The sequence below is a fragment of the Alligator mississippiensis genome, chromosome 7, assembly GCF_030867095.1.
Source record: "Alligator mississippiensis isolate rAllMis1 chromosome 7, rAllMis1, whole genome shotgun sequence".
NCBI lineage: Eukaryota > Metazoa > Chordata > Crocodylia > Alligatoridae > Alligator > Alligator mississippiensis.
Window position 1 is genome coordinate 73,933,500 of NC_081830.1, and position 25,700 is coordinate 73,959,199.

At 41.2% G+C, this 25,700-nt stretch overlaps 1 protein-coding gene across 7 annotated transcripts in view; it reads right to left on the reverse strand.

Moving 5' to 3' along the window:
• Positions 1 to 11,539: 11,539 nt before the first annotated feature.
• MECOM (MDS1 and EVI1 complex locus) overlaps positions 11,540 to 25,700 on the reverse strand; it is a 501,989-nt gene continuing 487,828 nt past the window's right edge. For all 7 annotated transcript variants that reach the window (XM_059731126.1, XM_019491700.2, XM_019491698.2 and 4 more), the window contains 5 exons: positions 23,766 to 23,935; positions 21,188 to 21,332; positions 15,418 to 15,654; positions 14,263 to 14,449; positions 11,540 to 13,201 (listed from right to left, as the gene is read on the reverse strand). In XM_059731126.1, coding sequence (XP_059587109.1) covers positions 13,067 to 13,201; positions 14,263 to 14,449; positions 15,418 to 15,654; positions 21,188 to 21,332; positions 23,766 to 23,935 — 874 coding nt within the window. In that variant the 3' untranslated portion in view covers positions 11,540 to 13,066. The remainder of the gene's footprint in view (positions 13,202 to 14,262; positions 14,450 to 15,417; positions 15,655 to 21,187; positions 21,333 to 23,765; positions 23,936 to 25,700) is intronic.

The window sequence follows — 25,700 nt, forward strand, 5'->3', positions numbered from 1 at the left end:
GGGTTTTTGGTTGTAGCTATGTTGGCCTGACTCTAAGGACAGGCAGGCAAGGTTCTTTGAGTAGATGTGATATCTTTTATTAGACCAACTGAGTACCTGGAAAAAAGTTCTTAGCAAGCTTTCAGGCACAGTTACCCTTCCTCAGGCATAGGGAGTTTCTGCTGTTCAGAGACTGGTCTAATAAAAGATACCACATCTACTCGAAAAACTTGCCTGCCAAAATAATGAGTGGGTTTTGAGCCATTACATATGAACTGCCACTGTCTCGGGATATTGAAGGTCAAGGGAAGGCAGTGATAAAATTGCTTGTTTTTTGCCGTCTCAATTAGACCAGGGTAAGGTGGTTTGGTTTTGCAAAATTTCACTGTTTAGGTCTGAAACAAGATTCATGAGGTTGTTTTTGGTCTGTCTGGTATGGGTTATTCAAGCAGTTATATAGTCTCCCATAGTTTCCCCTTTGTCAATGCCACATCTAGCTCTTGGTCTCTATCCCAGTTCCAAAACTTTCTTGGTGTCAGTGCCCAGTCGCCACGTATTTCATTGCCCCCTCCATCTCCTATTGCTACCCACACCTCATGGATTTCTTTCCAATTTCACCTCACCCAATAAAAGGGTAGATAGATAGAGCCTAGCTGCCATACCACATATAAGAGCTGTGTCTCTAATGACATGTGGTAGTTATTCCTGGTGAAGGAAAGTTTGATGCAACTTGGAAGCATGGAAGTTATGCTCCTCTTGTTCCGTTCATCTTGGCCAGTTCCACATGTGTATCCTGGGCAAAGTCAAATGCTACCCCTAGTCTGGCTGAACATGAATCATAGAAAATTAGGGTTGGAAGGGACCTCAGGAGGTCATCTAGTGCAACCCACTGCTCAAAGCAGGACCATTCCCAACTAGATTGTCCCAGTCAAAGCTTTGTCTAGCTGGGTCTTAAAAACCTCCAAAGAAGGAGAGTCCACAACCTCTCTGGGTAACCTGTTCCAGTGTTTTACTACCCTCCTAGTGAGAACATTCTTCCTAATATCTAACTTAAACTTTCCTTGCTGCAACTTGAAACCATTGCTCCTTGTTCTATCATCTGCCATCACTGAAAACAGTGTAGCTCCATCCTCTTTTGAACCTCCCTTCAGGCAGTTGAAGCCTGATATTAAATCCCCTCAGTCTTCTCTTCTCTAGACTAAATAAACCCAGTTCCCTCAGCCTTTCCTCAGAAGTCATGTGTCCCAGCACCCTCAGCATTTTTGTTGCCTTCTGCTGGACTCTATCCAATTTGTCCACATCCTTTCTGTAGTGGGGGGCTCAAAACTGAACACAGTACTCCGGATGTGGCCTTTTGGGGGAATAATCACTTCCCTTGACCTGCTAGCAACACTCCTACCAATGCAGCTCAGTATGCCATTAGCCTTCTTGGCAACAAGGGCACACTGCTGGCTCATATCCATCTTATTGTCCACTGTAACCCCCAGGCCCTTTTTGGCAGAGCTGCTGCCCAGCCAGTCAGCCCCCAGCCTGTACTGGTGCATGGGATTGTTCTGTCCTAAGTGCAGGACTTTGCCCTTGTCATTGTTGAACCTCATGAGATTTCTTTTGGCCCAGTCCTCCAATCTGTCTAGCTCTCTCTGAATCCTAGCCCTATCTTCCAGCATATCTACTACTGAGGAGCTGCTTCTCACATTTTTCCAGACACTAAGGCTAGGAAAAGAAGTTACACATAAACCAGTTTAAGTGATCAGAAACTGGTTTAAACCTGTAACAGAACAAAAGCTCAGTGCACATAAACCCATTTCAAAATGGCTGAAACTGGTTTAAGATAAATCTGGTTGAATGTAGAATCAGACTTAGCTGATTTGGGTCAAGCCAGTTTATGAAACTTTTGCCCCAGACCCTTTCCTGGTTCAAGTTAAATCACAGTCCCCCAGTACCCCAGCATGCTTTCCAGCCCCGTACTGCTCCAGAGAGCTGGCCACACCCCTCTGCTCCTTAACTGGAGCAGTGAGGCCTAGCTGACAATGGGATGGAGTGGCAGGGCAAGCCTAGCTGGGGATGCAGGGTATACCGGGGAGGGGAGGGAGGACTGCTCCCCCTTCCCCCCCAGACAAACCGCAGCTGATGTCTGGGACCAGGGTGGGGGGTTAAACACCCCTTCCCTCACTCACACTTGCTGCTGGCTGCAACAGTGAACTATAAATCCCAGAGGCACCTGGAAGCAGGAAAAGGAAATGATGAGCAACCTGCAGAGTCCGGCTGCTGTAATTCTAGACTGTAAATCCCAGAGACCTCTGGGGCATTAGGAAAAGGAAGTGAACACTCAGTCAAAGAGCCATGCATGTGTCCCCCAGATTCTGGCCTGAGCCACTGCAGGTATGTGGCTGCAGTTCCTAAATCAAAGGTAAATGTCTGTTCCCTTCTGTTTCAATTTAATCTGTGCAGTTTAGACTAGCCTGCAAAGACTTAATTGACTCAGCCTCAGGCTTTTTAATAGTCTGTACCTATCAGAGCTCTTCATCTACCTAGCTCTTAGTGCTTTTATCTAGGAGGCAATTAAGCCTAGAGTGTGGTCCTCCATGTAGTGGTTAGGGTTTTAGTAGTTCCTGCAGTTTTTGGAGCACTTATGTAATTTTTTTCAGTAGTAAAAGCTGCATAACAGCTCCCAGAAAGAGCCTGAGTAGATGAAGACAATAGAGTAAAAACAGCTGACTAGCTGAAATCTGTGTGGGACACAGCTACTATTGTGGTTACTGTGCACAGCGGGTGCACCAAGAATATTTCACTGGTGTTGAAAGCATCTATCCATTCCCAAGGTATTCCCTGTCTTTAAAATGTGAGGCTTTGTGGGTATAATGAGGCATGTGCTTTTCTACAGGCACATCTGCTGGGCCCACTTCTGAATATTTTGCCTCAATTCCAAGCTATTCACTAGAATGGAAAGACAGAATTATGGTAGGAGGATTCCTCTAACCTAAATATTTGGCTAGTAAGTGTCCATTTCCCATTCAAAAACATGGAGCCTGTGGTTTTTTTAAAACCATTTCTGCCAGGAAATAAGGTAATGCCTTAAGAGACAGTTACTTTTTCCTCCCCTGGAAAGAAAGACAAAGAGTCATTTAGCTGAATGTTTGGAGGGCTAGAGAAAAGGTCATGGCAGAACTGTTTGTACTGCTAGGGGCCCTGATCAGAATGGGGACTCTGTGGTACTCGGTTTGTACAAATACATAGGAAAGAACAATCCTCTCCATGCTAACCCTATAGCCTGAGTAGTATCAGGATGCTTAGCTCAGCTCCCAGAGTGGAAGCCCAGTGCTGAGTTAGGCCCTGAAGTTCCCTCCGAGATGTGTAGGGAGAATTAGGGGCATAAGAACGGCAGTCACAAGAGACAACATACTAAGTGGGGGGCATCTCAGCAAGCCAATAATGAATACTGAAGGGAGGGAGGTGTCTGAAATCCTGGCTCTGTCCTGGATTTAGGTCTGAGTCTGGTCCTTCTAAGAGACTAGGGCTCACAAACCAAAATCCCCTCCTGCACTTCAGTGCCCCTCTGGACCTATGACTGCTTCACAAATGTCTTTTACAACACAGCCAGTATGGTTGTACTGGTTGTACTGCCACCCTCCTTTGGCACAATGGCCTACTGGTTAGCATGCCCACACAGGAAGAGATTTGACAGCACAGCTCTCCTCATCCTTACAGGGCCATTTCCTAGCTCTTAGGAAAATGCTGGGCTGGGCTAGAAGCACTCTTTTTCCGTTCAAGCCATGCCCCAGGTATGCAGGATTCATGGTGTCAGGACTGAGAGCATGCTTCTGTAGTCCAGGCAAAGGAGAGACCTGGAACTTCCTTGACAACATTTAATCCAGGCCTTCTGTGTCCTGGCTGAGTGCTCTGACCACTAGGCTGTTGTATAAAATGTGGGCACTACCACCCTCCTTCTCTGCCTGTGCTTTTGAATGAAAGTGGCCATAGCTGGTGTGCTTGTGCTGGACTCCAGGTCATCAGTGCAGCACTGAGCACTACTACTAGGGCTATTTTATTTATTCAGTTATTTATTTTTGGATCTGGGCTCTTAATGCACCAAGGTTTAGTTCTCTAGGTTCAAACACAAGAGAAGCTTCTACCCAAGTCCTTGCAGTTGGAGATTGGTTTCTTACCCTGAACATTTTCAGTCATTGTCTTGTTTTAGGTTAACTTCTTCCAGTTGATTGTGTCAAATTCACTTCTAAATTCTGCTGCTGGGAAAAAGCAAGCCGCTGGAACAGAGAAATTACATTCTTTGCTAGACATAAGAGGTGAAATTGCAGCAGTTAGAGTTGTTGTAATGCAAAGGCAGGCGCTTTATCTTTCATATGCTAACCTTTACAAAGGGACTAGTTTGCTAAATGACTGCATTATTCTGCTGCACACCCCAGCCCAATTAGTGTAGGGCCGCTTGGATTCTAATTGGGCCTGACACGTGCCTGTTTAAAGAGATTCCCCAGGAATTAAAGAGCTACTTCCATAGTTTGACTTGGCTAGTGATGCGAAACATGACACGATTCTCAGAATTTTCTGCACTTACCATGAAACAAATATGCCACAGGTATCAAGTGGGCTTTGTTTTTGGGCTATAATCATATTACAAATTGAACATTTCCACATGTGCATGCTGGCAAATCTAGCCCCAGCTATCTCATATGTATCTGCCCCAAGGTACAGATGCTAGGGTCTTGACATAGCATAATAAAGATATATAAATATATATTTTCCACATTACGTTAGCACATGCTAATGAAATTAAGGAATAAAGGCCTTAAAGAAGCAGCTGTTAGAAATTTTCTTCAATCCCAGAAAATCAGCTTCTTAATTACTGATAATTTAGCATCAAAATGTCCATTACCTCTCTTCCCCCACAAGACTCTCCCAATTTAGAGCCTTATTTAAGACATACAGAGGAATTTTAAGGGTAAGTGTAGCATTTCATCATTTCTCTTTAACCTTTCTGGAATTAATTAATTTTAAAATATAACAGGAAAAAGGAGGGCTCATTTTTTTAAGATATGACATCTCAGAGCCTTCAATTCACCATTTAATTCTGTTCAACACTATTCATTTAATACTATTAGATATGAAGAGCAGTAAAATTCAGCAAATGGCATGAAAGCAACGTATATAGCCCCTTTTGTCATAAAGGGTTCCAAAGAACTTTCTGAATACATGTATAGGTTGCATAAGTTTATATCTTTACTCACCTTGGAAGTGCTGCCACTTTTGGAGTTCCAGAGAGGGTACACCAGACCTTCTTCCAGCTCTTAAAAACAAGAAACAAAGGATTCTGGGTTCAATCTAGCTGACCTCAAAATGTATTTGCCCCAAATGAACTTGCAGTAATGGAGAGGACCATAAACTTTAATGACTATGAGTAGTCTGAGCGTCACTTTTACCCCTTATTTAAATGCTGTTTTGATTAAAATCTCAATATTGGGAAAATGGCAATGTTGGATGCATTATAAGTAAAAGAAAACAAATATGAAGGGAAAAAGTACTAATGAACATGTTCTTTTTTGTTGTAATTTTTCTTCCTTGCTTTAGTAAGTGAGTCTTAATTGCAAAGTTCAGAGCGTGCTGCTGCTCGAAGCATCTTTTATACTGAAACCAAGAATGAAATAACATGGCCCTTGGAAGTCACGCACTGTAGGTCCACTCTAAAGCCCACAATGGGGATGGGAAAGAAAACGTTTTTGGCTGGGCTTCCAAATACATTTAAACTCTGATTGGGCTTCTGGCAAAGTTACACAGTGTCTGACATAAAGAAGGGTTCACCCATTTGGTATTGGCTGGGGTTGGGTTTGTTTAATGATTCCTTACTCAAAGCATCTTTAAAGGGAATGAACATTGCCGCACCACTATGTAGCTGACCAGTAAAACCACAAATGAGACTTAATTTCTTGGGAAAGCAGCTGGCTATGGTGAAATGATCCAGTATTTTGCAGCCATTCCATGTATAAATAGAGAGAACTGACAGAAAGTTTTAAAGTTCAAGACATACATGAAATAACTGGCCAAAGTGAACTTCTCAGCACACCAGAATTGTCTCAAATGTTCTCATAATAACCTCCCCTCCAATTACTCTGCAAATGGGACTGTTTTAAAATATTAAATAACTTTATACACAAAGACCAAGATCCTCAAAAGGTCTTGAGGATCTGAGCCAAAGTGAAACATTGATTATTCAGCCTCTCACTCTGGTAGCTTGCCACATTCTCTAGTTGGTGAAATGAAAGGGAAATATGCAAGTCTTCTGTATGATAGTCTATGTGACACTGGAATTTTTTGCTGCCATATGAAAACCTCCTATTTTTGAAGGAGAAAGATCCAGAAGGCATGCTTAAAAGTAGCTTTGTGAACGACTTCTTAGCAAAAATAGAAATAACAAGTTTTTGGTTACACCATCTTCCCTTTTTTGGACATGTGAAATTGTTCATCTCTGTGGGCTGCATTAAGGAACTTAAAACACAGATGATGATGTGATTATTAGAGGAGTGGGGGGGGGGCGGTCGTTTTGCTTTTAGCTACTCAAATGAAACTGCCCAGATTAATTTGTTTTGTTAAGTTGCCCTTCTATGCACTCTGACACTGGAAAAAAGTAATGGAAGTCAAGATCCTTCCAAATTGATGGAAGGAAAAGTGAATGAAGGCTACTAGATACTTCAGAGGAAAGTTATGCATCTGCTGTCACCCAAACTTGAGGACTCCAACCAAAATGCCCAGCTATATTAATGGTATAAAGGCACTAGTGGCTTCTACATGGTAACCCAATGGCTTCTGTGTTTTGTTATAAATCTTCTATTTGGTTTGTATCCACTGAACATTTTGGCTTTTTTCATTATCCCACAAAAGCTAGTAACACTTAAAAGAACACCTTTACAATTAAGTTTCTTAGAAGAGTGATCAGATACAACCAAAACTGCTGATTTGTCTTAAACTGAAATGACTATACACTGGAGATGGGGTGGGGAGTATCTGCACCCCATGGTGATGAGATACTACATCACCATGGGGTGCAGAATAAGGACCTCGGTATAGCCCAAAAACTAAATGAATACTTCATTTTTCCATAAGGATGAAAATATATATGAGGACAATGGTATGGTGTCTAATGGGAATGATGAGACAGTAATGGAAAAGACCACATCTGAGGTAGAAGCAAAACTTTGATTGATTACTGGAACAAAATCAGGAGGGCCCAAACAATCTTCATCCCAGAATATTGAAAGAATTGTTATGTGCAATAGCAACTACTGTAGCAAAGATCTTCAGTGAATCTATCAGTACAGAGATAATTATAACCAAAGAATATTTTGAGCAGTGCCTGTTTGGGTTTTTATTAAAGACTCAAAAAACTGCAGGCTTACTAGTTTGCCTTGAACATGCTGCAAATTCTTAAACACTGAAAGAAACAATAACTACTAATGAATGACAGAGGTAAACAGAACATGGGACAATGTACTTTTATCCAAAGAAGGTCATGCCAGACCCATCTAATATTCTTGTATAACAGAATAACTCAGTTATGGGCAATGCAATGGACCTAATCTAACTAATCTGAAGAAAGCATTTGACACTGTGCCTCACAGGAAGTTATTGGCTAAAATGGTAAAGATGGGAACTCACAACACAATCATACAGTGGATAGGGGTTTGGTTAAAAGGAAGGTAGTGTAGAAAGGAGAGTTTATCTGATTGGCAAGAGATTACAAGTGGTGATTCTCAGGGATTAGTCTTGGTACCAATCCTGTTTCATATTTTCATTAGTGCTCTTGATGCAAGAAACAGATATGTGTGCTTATGAAATCTTTGGATAAAGAGGATTAGATTATCACACGGGACGTGTCTACATGAGATACTACATCACCATGGTGATGAGGTACAGCAATGTAGCTCGTCACTATGACGACATAGCATCAGTGGGCACTAACTGTGATACTGCTGCTACTGCACAGTAGCAACAGAAACAACCCCTGCACCACCAGGACTGCGCAGTACTGGCAGGTACTGCACAGTCATTTAATACTTGCTAAATTAGTACTTGCTAAAATATTACAGTGGGGCGCCTACAGAAAATGAAAACATCTTGTGGAGTACTACAAAAGGTACGAGAGCTATAGTACCAACTGCAAAGTTATGCATTTAGGGACTTATGCAAGAGGTTCACCAGTGAATGATAGGGAATTTGTTATGTAATGTATGTTCAGATGATGCTAGGAAGAAAATTCCTATAGAGGGGCCTCAGAGTTTGGGGGAATGGGAGAAAAGAGAGACCTGGCTAAATTGGTTGATACTAGGATAACCATGAGCTGCCAGTGTGATGTGCACAGTAGAAATTAAAATAAGGACATCATAAATTAGCATAATGTTAAATGAAGGTTTCTAACCATTAGAGGAGTGAAGTCCTGGAGTTGTCTTCCAAACAAAGAAGAAGGAGCTTGATAAGTCTAAGGACGTTATAAAGTGATAGGATGGAGTTGTCCCTGGAGCAGTAAGCAGTGTGTGATATGTAGCTGTGTGTGTTTGGTATTCCCATGAAGGGGCTGAAAGGAAGCTTGGTCTCTATGTAAGTAGCTTGCATGTGTAAGGGGTCTGGATGTCCCTGGTGTCTTCTGGTCACCTGCTGGGCACAAGAGAGATTTTCTCTTTCCTGGAATGTACTTTGGGTTCTGAAGCATTGGCGATTGTCCGCAGTTAGCTGAGACAGTGCCTGGGGTGCACTGGTGATCCTAATGGGGCTGTGAAACCATCCTGATGTCTGGCTGGTAAGTCTTAGTCATGTGCTCAGCATCAAACTAAGCACCAGATTTAGGTCAAGAAGGAATTTCCTTCCACATCAGGTTGGGGATTTGTGGGGTGGGGGTTGTCTTCCTCTGTAGGGTGAGACATGATTCGTAGAGCTACCTGAACACGTTCATGTTAGGTCATAACGTCCAAGAGACTGCTCCTGCATGGAGTATTGTAATGGGGACTGCATTTTGAAGACTTTCCCAACAGGCATCTATCCAGGCCCACAGAGATAGCAGGTGAAGAGCCATGTCAGGAAGCTGGCCTAATAAAAGTTGGTCTAATAAAAAAGTTGTCTAATAAAGAAGTCGGTCTAATAAAAGGTATCATCTCTGAACCAAGAGATCTAGATTTTTGCATGTCAGGAAGCCTACACTCTGCCACCTGTGGTGCCTGTGCTGCTCTTGTAGTGACACTGTAATGCAAAGTACATAAGCAGCATTTGAAGCAAAAACTCACCTTCTCCCTCCTATACAACAGCCTTGAGCCACAGACATAGTTGCCCTCCCTCTTGCTTGTTCTCCTGTCCACAGCATGCTTTCCTAATTGGTTTCCCTGTGGCCACACTTTAACAAGAAGGTGCTTTCAGTCCTGCCTGATCTGTGGCTTGAGGATTAGGCTGCTGTTCTGTGAAGCAGGAGATCAGAGCTCAAACCCTCTTAGAGGGAGGTGAATCTAGGATGGGTCTCTCAGGTTTTCTCTCTCCCTTAAATATTGGGCTAAAGGTGGCAACCTCCCTAACTCAGTCTGGTGTCAAGTATTCCCTAGTTCAGTGGCTCTCAAACTTTTTGGACTCGAGGGACCCCTCACTGGACTCGAGGCACCTCTCCACAGCTTCTGTGAACTATGTGGCATCTCATCTCAAAACATAATTTATATATTGCAGTGTTTACCACCTTGCAGAGGGGCCGGGCTGTGAAGGTCAGGAATTGTCCAGGCAGGGACCTGCATTTATTTGCTTAATTTATCCATCTCCTAACACCTTGCTCATTTCCTCACAGCTCACTGACACCATTCAGAAGATCTGGTGGCACCCCAAGTGCTCTGGCATCCTGGTTGAGAATCACTGTCCTAGCTAGTTGTGATTTTTGGCTGTTTACAATTAACGGGCTTTATGAAGCACTGCTGCGCATCCATGGCAAAAAAAAAAAGGGAGAGAGATAGAGAGACTCCGAGCATAAAGGGACTTAAATGTCTTTGGAGTAGTTATGAATTGGTTTTGAAAAATGTTTGGTAGGAATAGCCTTAGTGTCGTAGAGCAAAACTGTGGACTTGAGTGCATAACACATTTAAGTGTTACACACAATTCAGGCTATTACTGGAGGAGGGGGGTAGGGGGGAAGGATATAATTCTGGGTGACTTAGAAACCTAAAAACTCTGCGCGGCATCTGCAGTGAGATAGATACATAAAATTCTGCTTTGAAAAGCTGTTCGGGAGCCTTTTGAGCAAATGATAACCCAATCCTAGGCTCCCCAGTATTCAAACAATAAGAGCCAAATGCAAATTCATCTCTAAAGTGCTCTCTTCCCCAGGTTTCAGTGTCTAAATCACTACATATAATCCTAATCTGCTCTATCCTACAGCTACCAACCCCCTTGGATACTTATCGACAGACCTTGTTGCCATGCTGGCTTTTTGAGCATGCTCTAAAGGGCTCTATCAGGACAAAAAAAAAAAAAAAGAGCAAATAGCTTTCCTGAATTGGTAAAGTGTACGTGTTGTCAGAGCAAGGAACATACAAGTCTATGAGCTGTGGTGCCAGATGCCCAGTGAAAGAGTCGTCCATTTCCTTAGGTGCACTTGGATCACACTCCAAGGAAAGATGTATAGTTTTTCCTGCTAAGCAGCTTACCTCCCTGAAACCTTTGAGAATGTTAGCTTTGATATCAGTGAGGCAATGATTTCATCCACTCTCCCTCCACCTAGTATGCACTAGATGTGCTTCATTTCCATTGTCATTTGCTTACTACCTTCCCCTCGTCTCTTTGGCTTCTGAGTTAACATTTATCTTGGCCTCAGGGGGCTCCCTGTTCCCCAGTTACCTTAGCACTGTCCTCTTTGATTTGCTTAAACTTGAAATTCATCTATGCCTCTTCAAGCTGGTCAGGAGGAAACACAGCCTTGGACCTGATATCACTTGTGATTCCTTGAAGTAAAACATCAAAAATCTGCTTTTTGGAGCACAAAGACCCATTTGGTACATCCAGGGGCTAATTTAGGTGCTTAAATATGGGTTTTAGTACTTGACTTTATAGACAGACATTTTTTAAAATTAGGGAGCAGCACAAATCCTAATGCCAATGATTTTGCCATTCATTTAAGTCAATATTCCTTAAATACTCTTGTTTAAAACATAGTTTGTGGTTGGGGTACACCTGGCTCTGTGCCATTCTGTGCAATGTCTTCAAGTGACTTTAACCCTGTATGCTTCAGTTTCCCTTCTGTAATACAAGTGTAAGATGTCTACTAGCCAGGGCGGGGGGGAGGGTGTTTTGAGACAGAGGCCTGAGCTCTAGCCTGCTGACAAGAGTCTTTGGAGCAGGTTCTAACTCATTTAGAAGCGCACTCAGATAACTGGATGGAAGATGCTAGTGAAATGCCAAGTTCCATTGTTATCATTATTCTTGCCCATCTACACCGAGAGCAGAACATGCCTAACCCTGCAGATCACCACCGATAAAGGAAACACCGTGCCTCAACCTAGACAAAAACAAAATGAGTAGAAAAGATCCCTTCAGTTTGGTAATCCTTTATTTTTTTAGTTGATCCTCCCATAGTAATGTACTGAAATGCGTAACAGTTACATTGTACAAAGCATTTAAAGAAAGTACCTCAACTTGCCAATTATTTTAAAATGAGATTATAAACAAAAGGAAAAGAAATCTGGTCCCTTGCTAAAGGGCAAAGAAAACCCCCAAAACAAAACAAAAAAAAAACCTGAATACAGTCTGTTATTTATTTATTTTTTTAACATAAGTTTGGAACACTTCATCTTACAAATAGGATTAACATGAACATAACATCACACAAGCTCGCAGACAACCAGCTTAAAATATTGGGTACAGCTTTAATCAGAAGAATCATGCTTTCATGAAGAAATTATAACTGTTTATACAATTGAATCAATTTAATGTATTACAAAAAAACTAAGTCACCTCTATTAGTTATTTAGTTTCATTAAAAGGAAAAAAATAAAATAAAAGAGGAATGTAAGAAAATTTCAAACACTGTTTTGCACTCCCATATACACAGATCAGTTCATCTCACTTGTTTTGAAGTACACGGGTGCCTACATCATGAAGAAGTAGTGGGGGACTAGAGCAGTGCTGTTTATTATAGGAACAGTGCTATTTTAATCAACAAACAATTGTTTGCCAACAAATAAATACATGGTACACACAACACAAAGAAGAAATCAGAGGGGGGAAAAAAGAAAACAACACAAAATTGCGACATGATTGTCTAAAATTAAAAATGTCATTACAATGATTTGGCAAACATTGAACTAGTGGTACTGTAGATGAACATGTTCTCTGACAGAAATATCTGAATGGCAAGCTTTTGGAGTGGTGAACATTCATAGTTTACAATATACACAAACCTCTTATTTACTGTTTCTCTTAGTTCTTTTTTTTCTATCTTTTTTCTTCTTTTTTTCTTTTTTTCCCTTTTTACAATGCACTTAAGAAGGCAAAAGGAATTACGGAGAGGACAAAATATTCCCTGTTATCAGTTTCTACATTAAGGATGGATAGTGTGCATTTGACAGAACTACTTTCTTTCTTCAAAGGGTTAAAATGCATAAAGCTTTAATGAAGAGGATTTGTACATAAAAGCAACTGTTCCCAATCCTGTGTCAAACTATCTTATACAAAAAGAAAAACGATTCAGTTTCTACTTTAAAGGAGTGCCCATGTGTGTATCAATGCAGTCTTAACCCTTTTGCCCCCACCCCCTGAACCGGGTGAATTGGAAGACACTTTTTCCCGGCCCTGGTTTACATAATCCATTGAAACCTTTTTGTTTAAGTCGCATTGATCCTCCAGAAGTCAGCAGCTGCCTTTGCTGTGCAAAACAAAATATCGAGAATAAATAGTTTCTTTCTTTTTAAAATTATTCAGTTTAAGGTCATCAGACTTTAAATGAGTGACCCTACAGATTTATAAGGCATTCTGCTCAGCAGTCTTTTAAATAGTCATATATGAAAGAGCCATGCTACTGTTTTGGACTTGGTCCCATTCTTGGTTAGCTTTCACAATGTCATACGTGACTAATGGATTGGATGGCGCTGGCTTCTGCGGCAGCTCTTGCCATACTGTGCCACACGTTGGGAGAATTATGGGATGCAGAATGGATGGAGTCCTTGTCAGAGAGAGAGAGCATCATAGCGTATGCCTGAATGAAGACAAGAGAGAGAAAGGGTGGTAAACACTCTTCAGAAGCCACCGACTTGAAATCAAACAAAGGCCCCCATAGGCAGCCAGGCTTCTATCCAGGCCCTAGATGGTGTCTTGTTTTCAATTTATTTATGCAACATCTATTAGGTAAGGCCTCCTCCAACATGTCCTCAGACCTATTTCACCCACTAACAGAAATAATTCTTTGCATTTTTCATCTAAGGCTCACACAACTTCCAATGTATTCAAAATTAATCTAACCAATCACATCACCTTTTCCTTCAGATTCTATGCACAAGAATTAGTTGTATCAATTCTCAAGTGCTATATAAGCAATGAAAATTATTATTCTACTTACCTGGTGCTATGAATATGTATTTTCTGAATAAATATATATTTACTGAATATTACAGCATATTATACTTTGTTTGAACCTTTCATTGCTTTCAGTCTGTTATGAAGGCATACAAATTGCATAATTACCTGGGATATTTGAAGATGGGAATGTAGTTACACTCCCTTTTTATTATATCCAAATCTTAAACCTTGGGACTGATATGTCAGCCCACCCAAGCACTGCTGAACAGAACAGTGTTGTGGACTTAGTAAGCAAAGCCTTTAGGAGATGATGCTACCTCAGCCAACAAAACAGAAGAGAGAGAAATAATCCTCTTGAGCTATGCTAAGCTGTGATAATACATTTGGCCAAGTTCTGTTCTCAATGGTCTTAAAGCCCATGTTAGCATCAATGAGCTCATGTTGGTTTATGTAAAAGCAGCATATCTGTGATGCAATTTCTGCATATAGTATGCAGGTGCACACTACACAGTAATAGTTCTAATTTAGATCTTTAGATATCACGGATATCTCTAGACATCATCTAGATATCATGGGAAACTCAGGTGTTATATATAAAGGAGCATTGTCCTCCAAAGTCAATGGAGCATCACTGAAATACAACACCTGAAGATCTGGTCCCCGATACCCCAGAGAACACAGCGTGGGGAGACAGAACGTTCCGAGCTGACTCCTGCTCTGGAGCACAATCTGGGACTTTACCTGGGACTTCGATTTCCTGTACAGTGGTTGCTTTAGGTCCTCTGGCAGGTGGGGAGTATTAAAGGCTGCCAGTTCAGTTTCATTGTACTGGTTTTCTTCCATTTTCCTCATTTTGAGGCTATCTGTGAAGTGCCTTATGTGGTCCAAAGCTGATAGTCCAGTCTTATTATACTCATCGTCTTTATACCTACAAAACACAACAGAGATTACAAACATGTAAATAACAATTCCAGTAAAAGGCCTCTTCTTTTCCCAAGTGTAAAACTACTGAAAGACAATTCTCATTCACCTAAATCTACCATAAACTCATTTCACCAAAACTCATGAAAGCTGCAGGACTTGTCCAGCAGAAAGGGTACCAGAGAGGATTTCATAGGCCTGTATGCCATTTCTACCTTTCCTCAGCTACTGTGGACAAGTCAGTTTAACCAGGAGCTTCAAATATGTCAGTACCTAACTTCCACTGAAATCAATCAAGGGTCTAGACCTTTACCTCTGTGTTCCCAACCATCCCCTGTTTTGTCTACTTAGACTGTAAGACCTTTGGGGCAAAACTTTCTCTTACTCTTTGTTTGTACGGCACCTAACTCCTTGGAGCCCTGATTTCTACTGGACCTCTAAACAGTACTTCAATGTAAACCCTAATGTCCATGTGAAAACGTCTTATGCTATGAAATGTATACATAGAAATAATTCCTTCTTATATAGACATCAGCCATTTTTCTTTGTTCAAGCTGTGTTTTATGGGCTCAGTTCTGGATGGTGCTAACAAAAGATGCATGCAGGAGAGTCTGAAGTTAGTAGTACTGCAGTGCAGAAATCTATTGCCTCTATTCTAGTCCATCTGTAGCATGTGAGCAGTAGTAGCCAGGAACACAGGTATATTCTATGTATTTATATCTATGTGTACCCTGATGTGATAGTGTCTGCTCCTCATAATGTCCAGTGCAAATTATGTGTGCTCATAAACGGAACAGAGTCCGTGAAGTAGCTGAGGATAGGGCTTGTGTCAGCCAAAATATTGTGAGCAGAGGATTAGCTTAGGGGAGTTTTCCTGTGGCCTCTCAGAGTTTTGGCATTGAAATTCTTGCCTAGATTTTTGTTTTTGTCTTACATAACTGATTGTACCATTTAAAATACTAGGAAGGAACCAACCTGCCAGGGGAAGTCTTGCAATTCATATCCAAAGTACTTGTTTCCTCATAGTCATCCTCAGGGGTTCCTTCATGTATGGTACTTGAAGCAGGTTCTTTGCCCGCCTTCGCTGCAATATCACTTTCTTCATCCTCTTCATCCATCATTACTTCATCTTCTGCCTCTTCATCATCCAACAAGTCGGAGTTCTGACTCGCCCCCATGGCTTTCTCATCCTTGAAGTGGCTGCCATTCATTCTAAAAAAAAAAATCAAAATCAGTGGGTCAATCAATCACCAGCCTTTTGAAATAAAAAACCCGAGAAAATCATAGAAGATTGATCCAAAAAAGAATTAAAACACGCGCTTTCCCCCTGCCAGTGGAGTACTGTCATTTCCAGTGTGCTTTTTAGTGATTTGTACTGTTTAGATTCAAATATAAATTCCATATTTGTGAAGAAGCCTTTTTAAAAATCAATGGGAAGATGTGGCCCAAGCAATAAAGGATTCCACCCCAACCCTTAAAAGGCTACATCAGGGCCTAGTCTGACACTTAGGAGGCATATTCTTCCAAATTTTCACTGACTTAATTCCTTTTGCTTGTACTCCTACACCTACCCTAGGCATAGTAACCCAATGACTTTGAACAGGTGCTCTTAGGGCTGAAGACCCTTGAAAACCAGGCCCAATTTTTTTTTTTAAATTGTGCCTGATACTGCATTCACAATTTTGCATCCTAAAGTAGATGCACATACAATTCCTTGTGCAAGTCATTTTGTGTCAAGTCACCTACCATCCATTGAGAAACAGCACTACCTGTCTACACCACAAGTCCAAATGGGTGCATCTGTGGGTACAAATAACCGTGACTTCAGGTTTGTGCCCACAGTTGTTGGGGGCTGAATTGAAACGGCAGTGGTGATATCAAACAAGGCCCCTTAATTCTCCATATTTGATGCAATGTTTTAAGCTAGGCAGAAAATCATTATAACACCACAAGTTTTGAACACTTGTGTTTTGAAAACCTTTGGGTCTGAATATTCTGTTCTTACGGCATCTTGTGTTCTCAGACAATGGTGCCTAAATAGGTTATTGAAGAATGCCTTTTACAACTCATTCTACCAAAGGTACAGACAGTATCCATGGTGAGTAACAGGCCTGTTTGCTGTTGTAGCTTGTTGGATCAGAAGCTCGATGCTAGATAATGCTGAGAAAGTGGAGTTGCTGAGTGGCCAGCATGCCTATCAAATGGAACAGAAGATGCCTATTACTGCTATAGGAATGTATTAATTGGTACTTATTGGGGAGATATGCAACTGATATAAATCAGTAGTGCTCCCCTGCAGTCAATGGCAATATGCTGATTTGAGCATCCAGCCCAGTGTTTTACGCCATATTGGACTCTTGATTGTTTCCATTATATTAAAGATCCTTAGTCTTCCAGGAATAGAATTATAAAAATGGGAACATTGTTGCTTTCATACAGTTAGCTTGAGAATATGACTGGTATTGTAGAGAACAATACAAAATATACTAAGAATTTTAACTTTAAAAGATGACACATGAAAACACACTGGATATTGATTTGCCTAGTTTCTTACTGTAAGATCTTTATTACCTTAGGACAGGGGCAGGCAAAATATGGCCTGTGGACCAGATCCCACCAGGCTATTCTATCCAGCCCGCGGAGCCCCCACAAAATTTAGTAAATTAATATTTATTTGCCCTGGCTCCCTGTCAAAGCTGGATGGAGCCAGGGGCAGTAGGACCCAGAGGGAGCCCTCAGCAGGCTTGCAGGCATAAGCAGCCCAGTCCCACTCACCCCCACCCAGTTCTCTGCTTTCCTGCCCCCACCCTGCTCCAGCACCAAGTGGCTGTAGCTCCTGGCTGCATCCCTGGACCGCAGAGCATGGGACCGCACTGGTGGGGTGTGTATGTGTGCATGCACGTCTTGGCAGGCACAGGGGCAGAGTATGTGCCTGTCTGCAGGCACGGGGCAGTGTGTGTCCAGGCACAGGGGCAGAGTGTGTGTGTGTGTGTGTGTGTGTGTGTGTGTGTGTGTGTGTGTGTGTGTGTGTGTGTGTGTTCATAGGGTGAGTCCCACACACACACCCCTCCATACACATGCATCTACGCCTCCCCTCGCACTGCCATACACAAACCCCAGGCACATCCCCCAATACCCACCCATACCCCACATACGCACACACCCACAACCCCCACAAACCTATACCCACCCCTCACAATATACAAAAATAAGACTTCATTTTAAGCTATCGTGCAGTCAACTCTGCATACACTACACAAACACATGTAAATCAGGACAGAAATATTTTCTGGCATCAAATTAATGAATGTTGTAGATGATCACTTTTTAGAAGATAATTTGGTATTTTTCTGGTTCTGAGATGGCAAAACCCCTTGCTGAAAGGAGTACTTCTGGGGGCAAGAGGAGGGAACTTCTGGTGGCAAAGGTCAGGGGTTAGGGGCTGGGACTGCTGGTCACAAGATGGTGACCAGGGGGCGAGCCTACCCATGTGGCCCTCGACAGTTTGCCAAAACTTGGTAAGTGGCCCTCCGCCCAAAATAATTGCCTGCCCCTGCCTTAGGAAGAGTAATTAACTTAAATCTGTAGTTCACTAGAAGTTACCATATCACTCTACCCCTCTTTAAAACAAGTAAGATTTCATCTATTTCTAGTTTTGTCCAGAAAATCATCTGTCAGCTAAATCATTTAAACTATGGTAGGAAAGCTATGACAATGCATGCCCTGAAAAAGTGGCCTTCATGGCATATAAAAAAGGGCTCCGACATGTCCACACAGGTCAATATTCTACAGTAAATTATCATCAGCTAATTGCCCCTCAGATTTGACAGCCTATTAAAAAATTAGAAGATCTCTTTGCAATGCAATGTCAAAAACGCTGAGCTGACACTGATTCAACAAGCTTAAGTAAAAAAGGGTGGGGGGGTAATTATTCAAATATTGTCAAAGAATGGATATCTTTATCATCTTTTATCTACGTTTGATGATAATATGTTTTGGACAGACATAAGAAATTACTAATCAAGGATCAGGCTGCCAACTTGCTAGTTATGCTAGATCAAGACTGTTAGAAATGAAAGGGAAATGGACTAAAACCAAAGTAACGAAAGCCATATGATTAAGAAAACAGATTCTCTAATTATGCTTTCAAATGCAGTAATTTGCCAAGGATAAAATATCCATCAAAGGTAGTCTGAAGTGCCAAATTTAGAAAGGAAACACTGTATGACCCATCAACCTTTTCTCTTTACTAACTTCCTGTTGAAGGACATGTTGAGACCAGATGTGCAAAAAAACCCAAAAAAACCTCTTTGCCAATCAAGATGGAATGAAATTTGAATATGCATGTAATAATTTATTCAGTTGCCTGCAGGAACATTTGTGTTATGTCTACCACTTGGTTCCAGCATAAAGATAAATAAAAAATGTAAATAGGGAATGAAAACCATCACCGGTAGTAAAAAAATTCTAATGTAGATAATATGATACAAATTAACTGAAAGAAATCAACAAAGTTGTACCCTTCACCGTACTTCATACCTCTGAGTAGGGTGCACACGTATGCTCCAGGTAATAGACATTAGAAACAAAAGTGCACAAGATCTCAAAACCTTTACCTTAGTTATATTTTACATTAGCTGAAAATTCTTTAAATCCTATTTCGTCTGTTAGTTAACAAAAATTCAAACGTGTACATGTAAACTATATCCTGTTTAAACTATATCCTGTCAGAAACAATTCCTCTCATACGGACAGAGAAATCACTAATTTGGTGCCAGTAGCACTTTGCCTAGAACCAAGTTAGACATTTAGGATGTCTGTATATGTGCTCCAAAACAAAGTGGGGAGCACTTTAATTAAAGCTGCTTTGAAAGCCGCTCTAATTAAAGTGCCCGCCATGTCATGTTTATTCAGTGTCCTGCACTTTAAAATGGTGGCGGGGACGCTTTAACTAAAATTCATTTGACAAGCTTTAGTTAAGGTGCCCTTTTTAAATGCGGGAATGCTAAATACACATGATGCGGAGGCTGCTGGAGTGTGCTAATTAGCATGTTCCAGCAGACTCAGTTAATCAAGTCTGCTCCAATGTGTGCTAATTAGCACATGTCAGAGCAGAGGTTCATCATGTGTATAAGTGCCCTTAGTTAGGTTCTTGTGTTTGTTTTTTAAGAAATAGATTTACTTTGCTAAGTTTGTTAGTTAGTTTAGTTAATATACCTAGATTTTCAGATTACAACATTCTCTCTAATCCTCTCCATTGTGATTGGAAATGGTACTGAGACCTATTGATTTCTACAAATTTAAAATGGGAAACAGGCTATACTAGACTTCAATAGATCTACATATTGGTGTGTCGGGGGTTTAAATACTGAAACACTGATAAAAGATGGACCACTTGTTAAAAAGATGGTATAGATGTGTCTCAATGCCTGGTATACATTGGATTTTGCTATCTACCATCAGCCAGTGCTTTTGACCCTGTTTAGAATACAGTCTTTTGTCTCCAGTATTTTGTTTAGACATAAAGGATTGAATCAACATACCTACTTTGCAAAACTGTAGCTTTGCAGCCAGATTACTAAATCACTTCCTATTCAACACAACCGACTTTCTTTCACAGTGGGCGTGTCTACGAGACGCTTTACAGTACAGTAGTGATGTTTACTAGGCAGTAAGCATGTGCGTCTACACATGCTTACTGAACAGTAAGCCTTGCTACTCATGAATAAATTTGCTACCTGCAAATGCAAGTAGCAAGTTTACTTGCGATTACTAACTGTGCAGTAGCGCTCATGTAGATGCCTGACCGGGAGCAAATCTGCTCCTGGTCAGCCAGCAACCAGGAGGTGGGCAATTGCTATCTGCCCATGGGAGCTGCCTGCTGCTGGGGCAGGCTCTGCCACTGGTGCCCTGGTGGGGACTATGTCCCCCTGCCCTGGCAGCATGGAGTTCCAAGCCCTCACCCCACTCTGAGATAGCAATTGGGGAGTGGGGGCTGGGTGATCCTTATCTCCCAGCACTGGCCCCGTGACCACGGAGCTGGCACTGGGAGCTCTCTGTTGGTAGGGACTGGGGAGCCTGTTCCCCATCTAGCTCTGCAATCATGGAGCGGAGTAGGGAACTCTTTAGCCCTCACCCCATGATTGTGGAACAGGTCAGGGGCAGGTCCCAGCCCCATGCCCCAACCAGGCGATCAAGGCACAGGTCTTGGTAAGAGCTGCAGGGGGGGTCAGGTCCCAGCCACCTGCACCTTTCCTGCAGCTCTTTCTAAGTCCCCTACCCTGATCAGGGAGCCAGGGCTGGGAACTCCCTGCTGCTGGGGTGGAGGGATATTGTCCCTGCCCTGACAGCAAGCAATGCCCCCTTACCCCCCACCCCGGGGTGCAACGAGTAGTGTCCAAGCCCCGGCCAGGAGACAGCTGTCTCCTGGCCTGGTGCTCCCTGCCAGTTCCTGGGCTAGCACCCAGGGGAAGCTTAAAGCTCCCCCTGGTGGTGGCAGGGGCCTATTTCAGGGCCCCATGAAACAAGACCAGTTTGCTGCCATTAACAGCAAATCTGCTCTCATTTCCCTACACATGTAGACACCTGCCCAGGAGCATTTACTCACGAGTAGTCTACTTGCGTGTAAACTACTCCTGGATCTAATGCATGTGTGTGTAGACACACCCAGTGTGTATCAGTATTTAGAAAGTCAACTGGGAAAAGGACAGTGTCCCCTTGAGAAGTCAGAATAGTTGAATCTTACCTCTCTTCTGAATTTCTAGGGGATTGGTTACTGTGGTTGCTGTTCCCAATGAAATTCCGAATTTCTGTGAAGTAAGAATCCTCTTTGTCATCTAGAATTGCCCCTGTGCTTTCGAGTTCTGAGTGAGGTGAGGATGTTGCAGTACCTTTAAAGAAGGCAAAATAAAGTATCAGTTTTTGAGGAGCTATTTCAACTGAAAAATTAATGATCATCATGGTAAAGATGGTTTCCAATACAAAATCCTAAGACAGATCTTTGTAACAATAACCATAATACTTTGTAGGTTTGTGCATACATCACTTTTTGGTCGTCAAGTTAAAGTGCTTCCAAACACAAATTATGTCTAAGTATCATTCCCGTTTTACAGTATGGTCAGCTGAAATATAGAGAAATCCTTGCTTCCATTGAAGTCTATTGCAAAATTCCTATTAACTCCAATAAGAATAGCACTGGTTTGTAAGTAGAGGTGGCCAGAAATCTGTGTTAAGATAGTGGAAAATATTGCTCTGTGAAAGCAAATATTTTATAAGATTGTATCAGTTTAAGTTTTTTTAAGGATTCCAAGGTCCAGGAAAGAACAAGAGACTCCACTCCAGTATACCTAATAATTGGGTGACCAGGACAGTCTTCTGGAATGAGAGAGATCCAGGTTCAAGTTCCTACTTTGTCTAGTTCAGACAGAGACTTGAACTTGGTCTCCCACATCCATTTTGAGCATACTGTTCACCTATGTATCCTGGGGTAGACATCTCTCATTTTTGGGGAAAACCTTCTTGGTTATGGATGAATACAAAACAAGAACATCTTAAAAATATTTTTTGTATGACAATATAACTTTTTCTGGCCTTTTTCTAGTCTTAAATGACTTTCCCAGTGGCACACAGTGAGTCAGTGACAGGCAGACCAAAAAGAGTCAGTCCTGACTCCCAAGTCCCTTCTTTTGAACATCAGAAAAATAGTGCTGATGTTCACCACCTTGTCCAAAACAAGACTTCTTGGGCGCCTATACACGTGCAAAGAGGCTGCTTTGGTGCAATTAATTGAGTCTGCTGTAGCTTGCTAATTACCATGCTTCAGCAGACTCCAGCATCATGTGTATCAGCATCTGCATGATGAAGGTTTGACAAGCTTTAGTTAAAGCACCTCTGCCATCATTTTTCAGTGTGGGGATGCTGACACTTGTGGCGGTCTGGATGCTTTAATTAGAGCGGCTCTGAGAGCTGCTCTAATTAAAGCACCCTCCCCCCGTCCCTGAGCACATCTATAAATGTCCATTATGACTAGCAGTAACCAGCTTATTGAAGCCTGATGATGTACCTAACTGAATAATAGAGAGACCCAAGATCTTTAAGTAAACTGCTGTTGGTCAGCAGTTCCTCAAAACTGGTTGGGTTTAATCAAGTGCCTTCCAAGCCCTGAGTTTAGTGGGGCAGCTGCCCTAATTACATACCTGCCCATCCCAAACATAGCTAGAAACGGGTCTAAGAAAAAAGAATTGCTAATTTGTCTGATTATTCAGCACAGATTAAAAGTGCAGGCAGGGTCAATTTTTTTGCATAGGATTTCAACATAATGCCCTGCATAATGGGCTTTTGGTAGGATTCAGACCTTATGGTCACCACAATCCCTGCTTGTAAGCTTGATGCTGTTTCACTGGCTTATGTTAATAAATTGTCCTTACCAACAGTATATTTCAATGTCTTTCTTTCCTGCCACCCTGTACCATCAGTACTTTCAAAAAATAAATGCTGATATTAAACCAGGTATTCCACTGAATAAGTGGGACATATTTTTACCTACTACTTCTGTAACTTGGTTTTAAGCATGCAGTATCATTGACATAATTACAGAGGACTACATTCATATCACATCCAAAGATAACACATTGCAAGCTATCAAGCACATCCAGGAGAAAAACCTCAACCTCTGCATTCAATATATTATTATTATTTATTAGCTGTATCTGTTGCATGTGCTCAATTATTTCAGTTAGGCAGATAATGAACTAAAAAGAATGCAAACAGGGACTTTTAAAACCCTGCAGCTACCTGCTAGCCAGCCACAGAGGGCTCTCTTTGTGACCCATATAATCCTCCAGTGTGGTGCCCTTGGTTAGGTGGGGATTCTAGTTCAGTTTGTCATTTTGGGGGGAAGAAGGGGGTGGGTGGCAAGGGAAAGACAAAGCAAACATGCTACTGAAACTCAAAACATTTTAGGAGATGCACCCAGAAAAGTCTAAAGTCCAAGCTTTCATTGGTAGCAGTAAGACCATGGAAGTGGAGCGAAGATGCTTGGGCAGGCCCAGTCCAAATATGTCAAAATTGATTTGAGAAAAACCATAAACCTGTAATTAGCTACTAAGGAAAAAAAAATCTGTGCTGGGATTTTCAAAAGCACCTTGAATATCACTGTCGCCTCAATGTCCTTGTGCTCTCAGGTATTTTCCAAAATTTCACCCAAAAGCTTAGAACAAAGGTTGCATACTTTACAAAGGCAGCTTTGAAAATGAGCAGAAGGCTATTGTCTGTTAACACTGAAAACATTTACGGGGCAATGGAAAGGGAGAAAGATTACATACCAGACATGTTCCCATTCTCATGCTTTTTTAGATGTCTGTCTAGATTGGTTTGTTGACCAAAACACCTGTCACATAAGTGACATTTGAATGGCTTCTCCTTATTGTGGATGTTACGGACGTGCCTCTGCAGGTTAGAAGATATGCTAAAGGACCTGTCACAGTATTTGCATCTAAAAAAAATGTGTGGGAAAAAAGGGTTTATTAGTAGCTGGAAAGATAATTAGAATATAAAGTGACAGGCATCCACAAAAATTGTCCAAAACAAACCTCAGACTTCAAATTCTAACATGTTCTCCATCTGAAACCTTTTCTTTTCTTTTCCTTTCTTTCCCTCTGTTTCTTTGCTTTTCTTTTTAAAGATTTGATGGCAGGCATTGATTCAATCTCACTGGAACTGCATTTGATGGCAGAACTGACTTAAAGTGACTTTATGCTGGTGGAACTCCACTGAATCAGATCCAATGGTGCAATTCAGTGACGTGCTAAGTAACCTTAACTTCCATTGCTGACTCTAGAAGATGCTCAGCACCTTACAGACTTAGGCCCTAGAGGCTTTCAGCATCTTTTTATGATCATTCCAAGTATTAAATTAATTATGCTGTCCTCATACAGGTAAAATTCCCCTAAAATAAGAGGGCGTTTTACTTGAACACCTGCAAGATTAGGCTGTTATAATTTAGGTGTTATCCACACAGCTGATGTTCCAGTTTCAGTCTACCTTGTCTCTTAAAAATGTAAGTACTGCATTTAAAAAGGAGCATATTTCAGATTTAATTGCATAAAATTAGTTAGGGTAATTGATTCCCATTTTTTTTGGAGTATTGCATGCAAAATGGAGTAGTTTGAAAACAGTAGAGCAATAACTGTTGTTTCATGTGCTGCCAATACAATACAATTAAACAGTTTTGGGAGGGAGAAAAAACATGAAACAAATTCCTTCTAATGTTCAAATAAGGTAAAAAAGGCCATTTTTTCTATTCAAAATTATGCTGTGTGATTAAATCTTTTCTTGGGGAATTAGCTTGCTTGATTGCTAATCCCAGAGGAAATTCAGTTATCTTCCAAAACCGAGCAATAAACAATCCAAATCTTTAATATTGTGCCAATGTGAGTAGTTTAGTCTATCACTCTGGTACCAGAGGCATCAATTTTCATACTCTGTAGTGATTTGGAGTCCCTAAAGCCTTTACTGTATTGCTCTTTAAGCCATTACTAAGACATACTATAACTATTCCAAATTCTCTTGCTGGCAACTAGCCAACACTCTTCATCACTCCAGTTGTTCAATCTTCTCCTCTACTTCAAAACATCTCTCTCACACTATCAATGATGTCAATTTTTTCAGTGCAGAAATTGTCCATTTTGCCACTAATTGTTTCTGGCTTTTACGTAGTGGACAAGCAAAACACGCTTCAAGATACCTCTTTAGTCATGGATAAAATTAGACATGAATCCTGTTTCCCCAGGAGATTCCCAGGGGGGGAAAAAAAGGTTTCATCACAAACAAGGAACTTTTTCTGCTCTTTTCAGGTTATAAAATTTACAAATTTGTTTTATTGAAAAATGAACTGGCTTCATTCCAACTGATTTTCAATGACTATTTCATTTTCAATAAACTAAAGCTTAAGTTCTTATTTCTATATGTGCATAACTACCACGTTTGTCAACAAGAGAGAAACCTAGATATAGTTTGGGTAATTTAACACTTTCAAAAGAATTCCTATTAGACCAGGAATAAATTAGTATAATCAAAGCTTTGAAACCATGCCGTTTTGAAAATCAGTAGAACGTAAAGAGCATCTGAATTCAGTATATTGTTAAATATTTTTTAAAATACTATTGTTGAGCTTCTTTAATATTTTCAAAAGTGTGAAAGTGATTTAGGTACATGAGCTCCACTCAGAATCAGGGGACTTGATGCTGTTAACTTGCTCA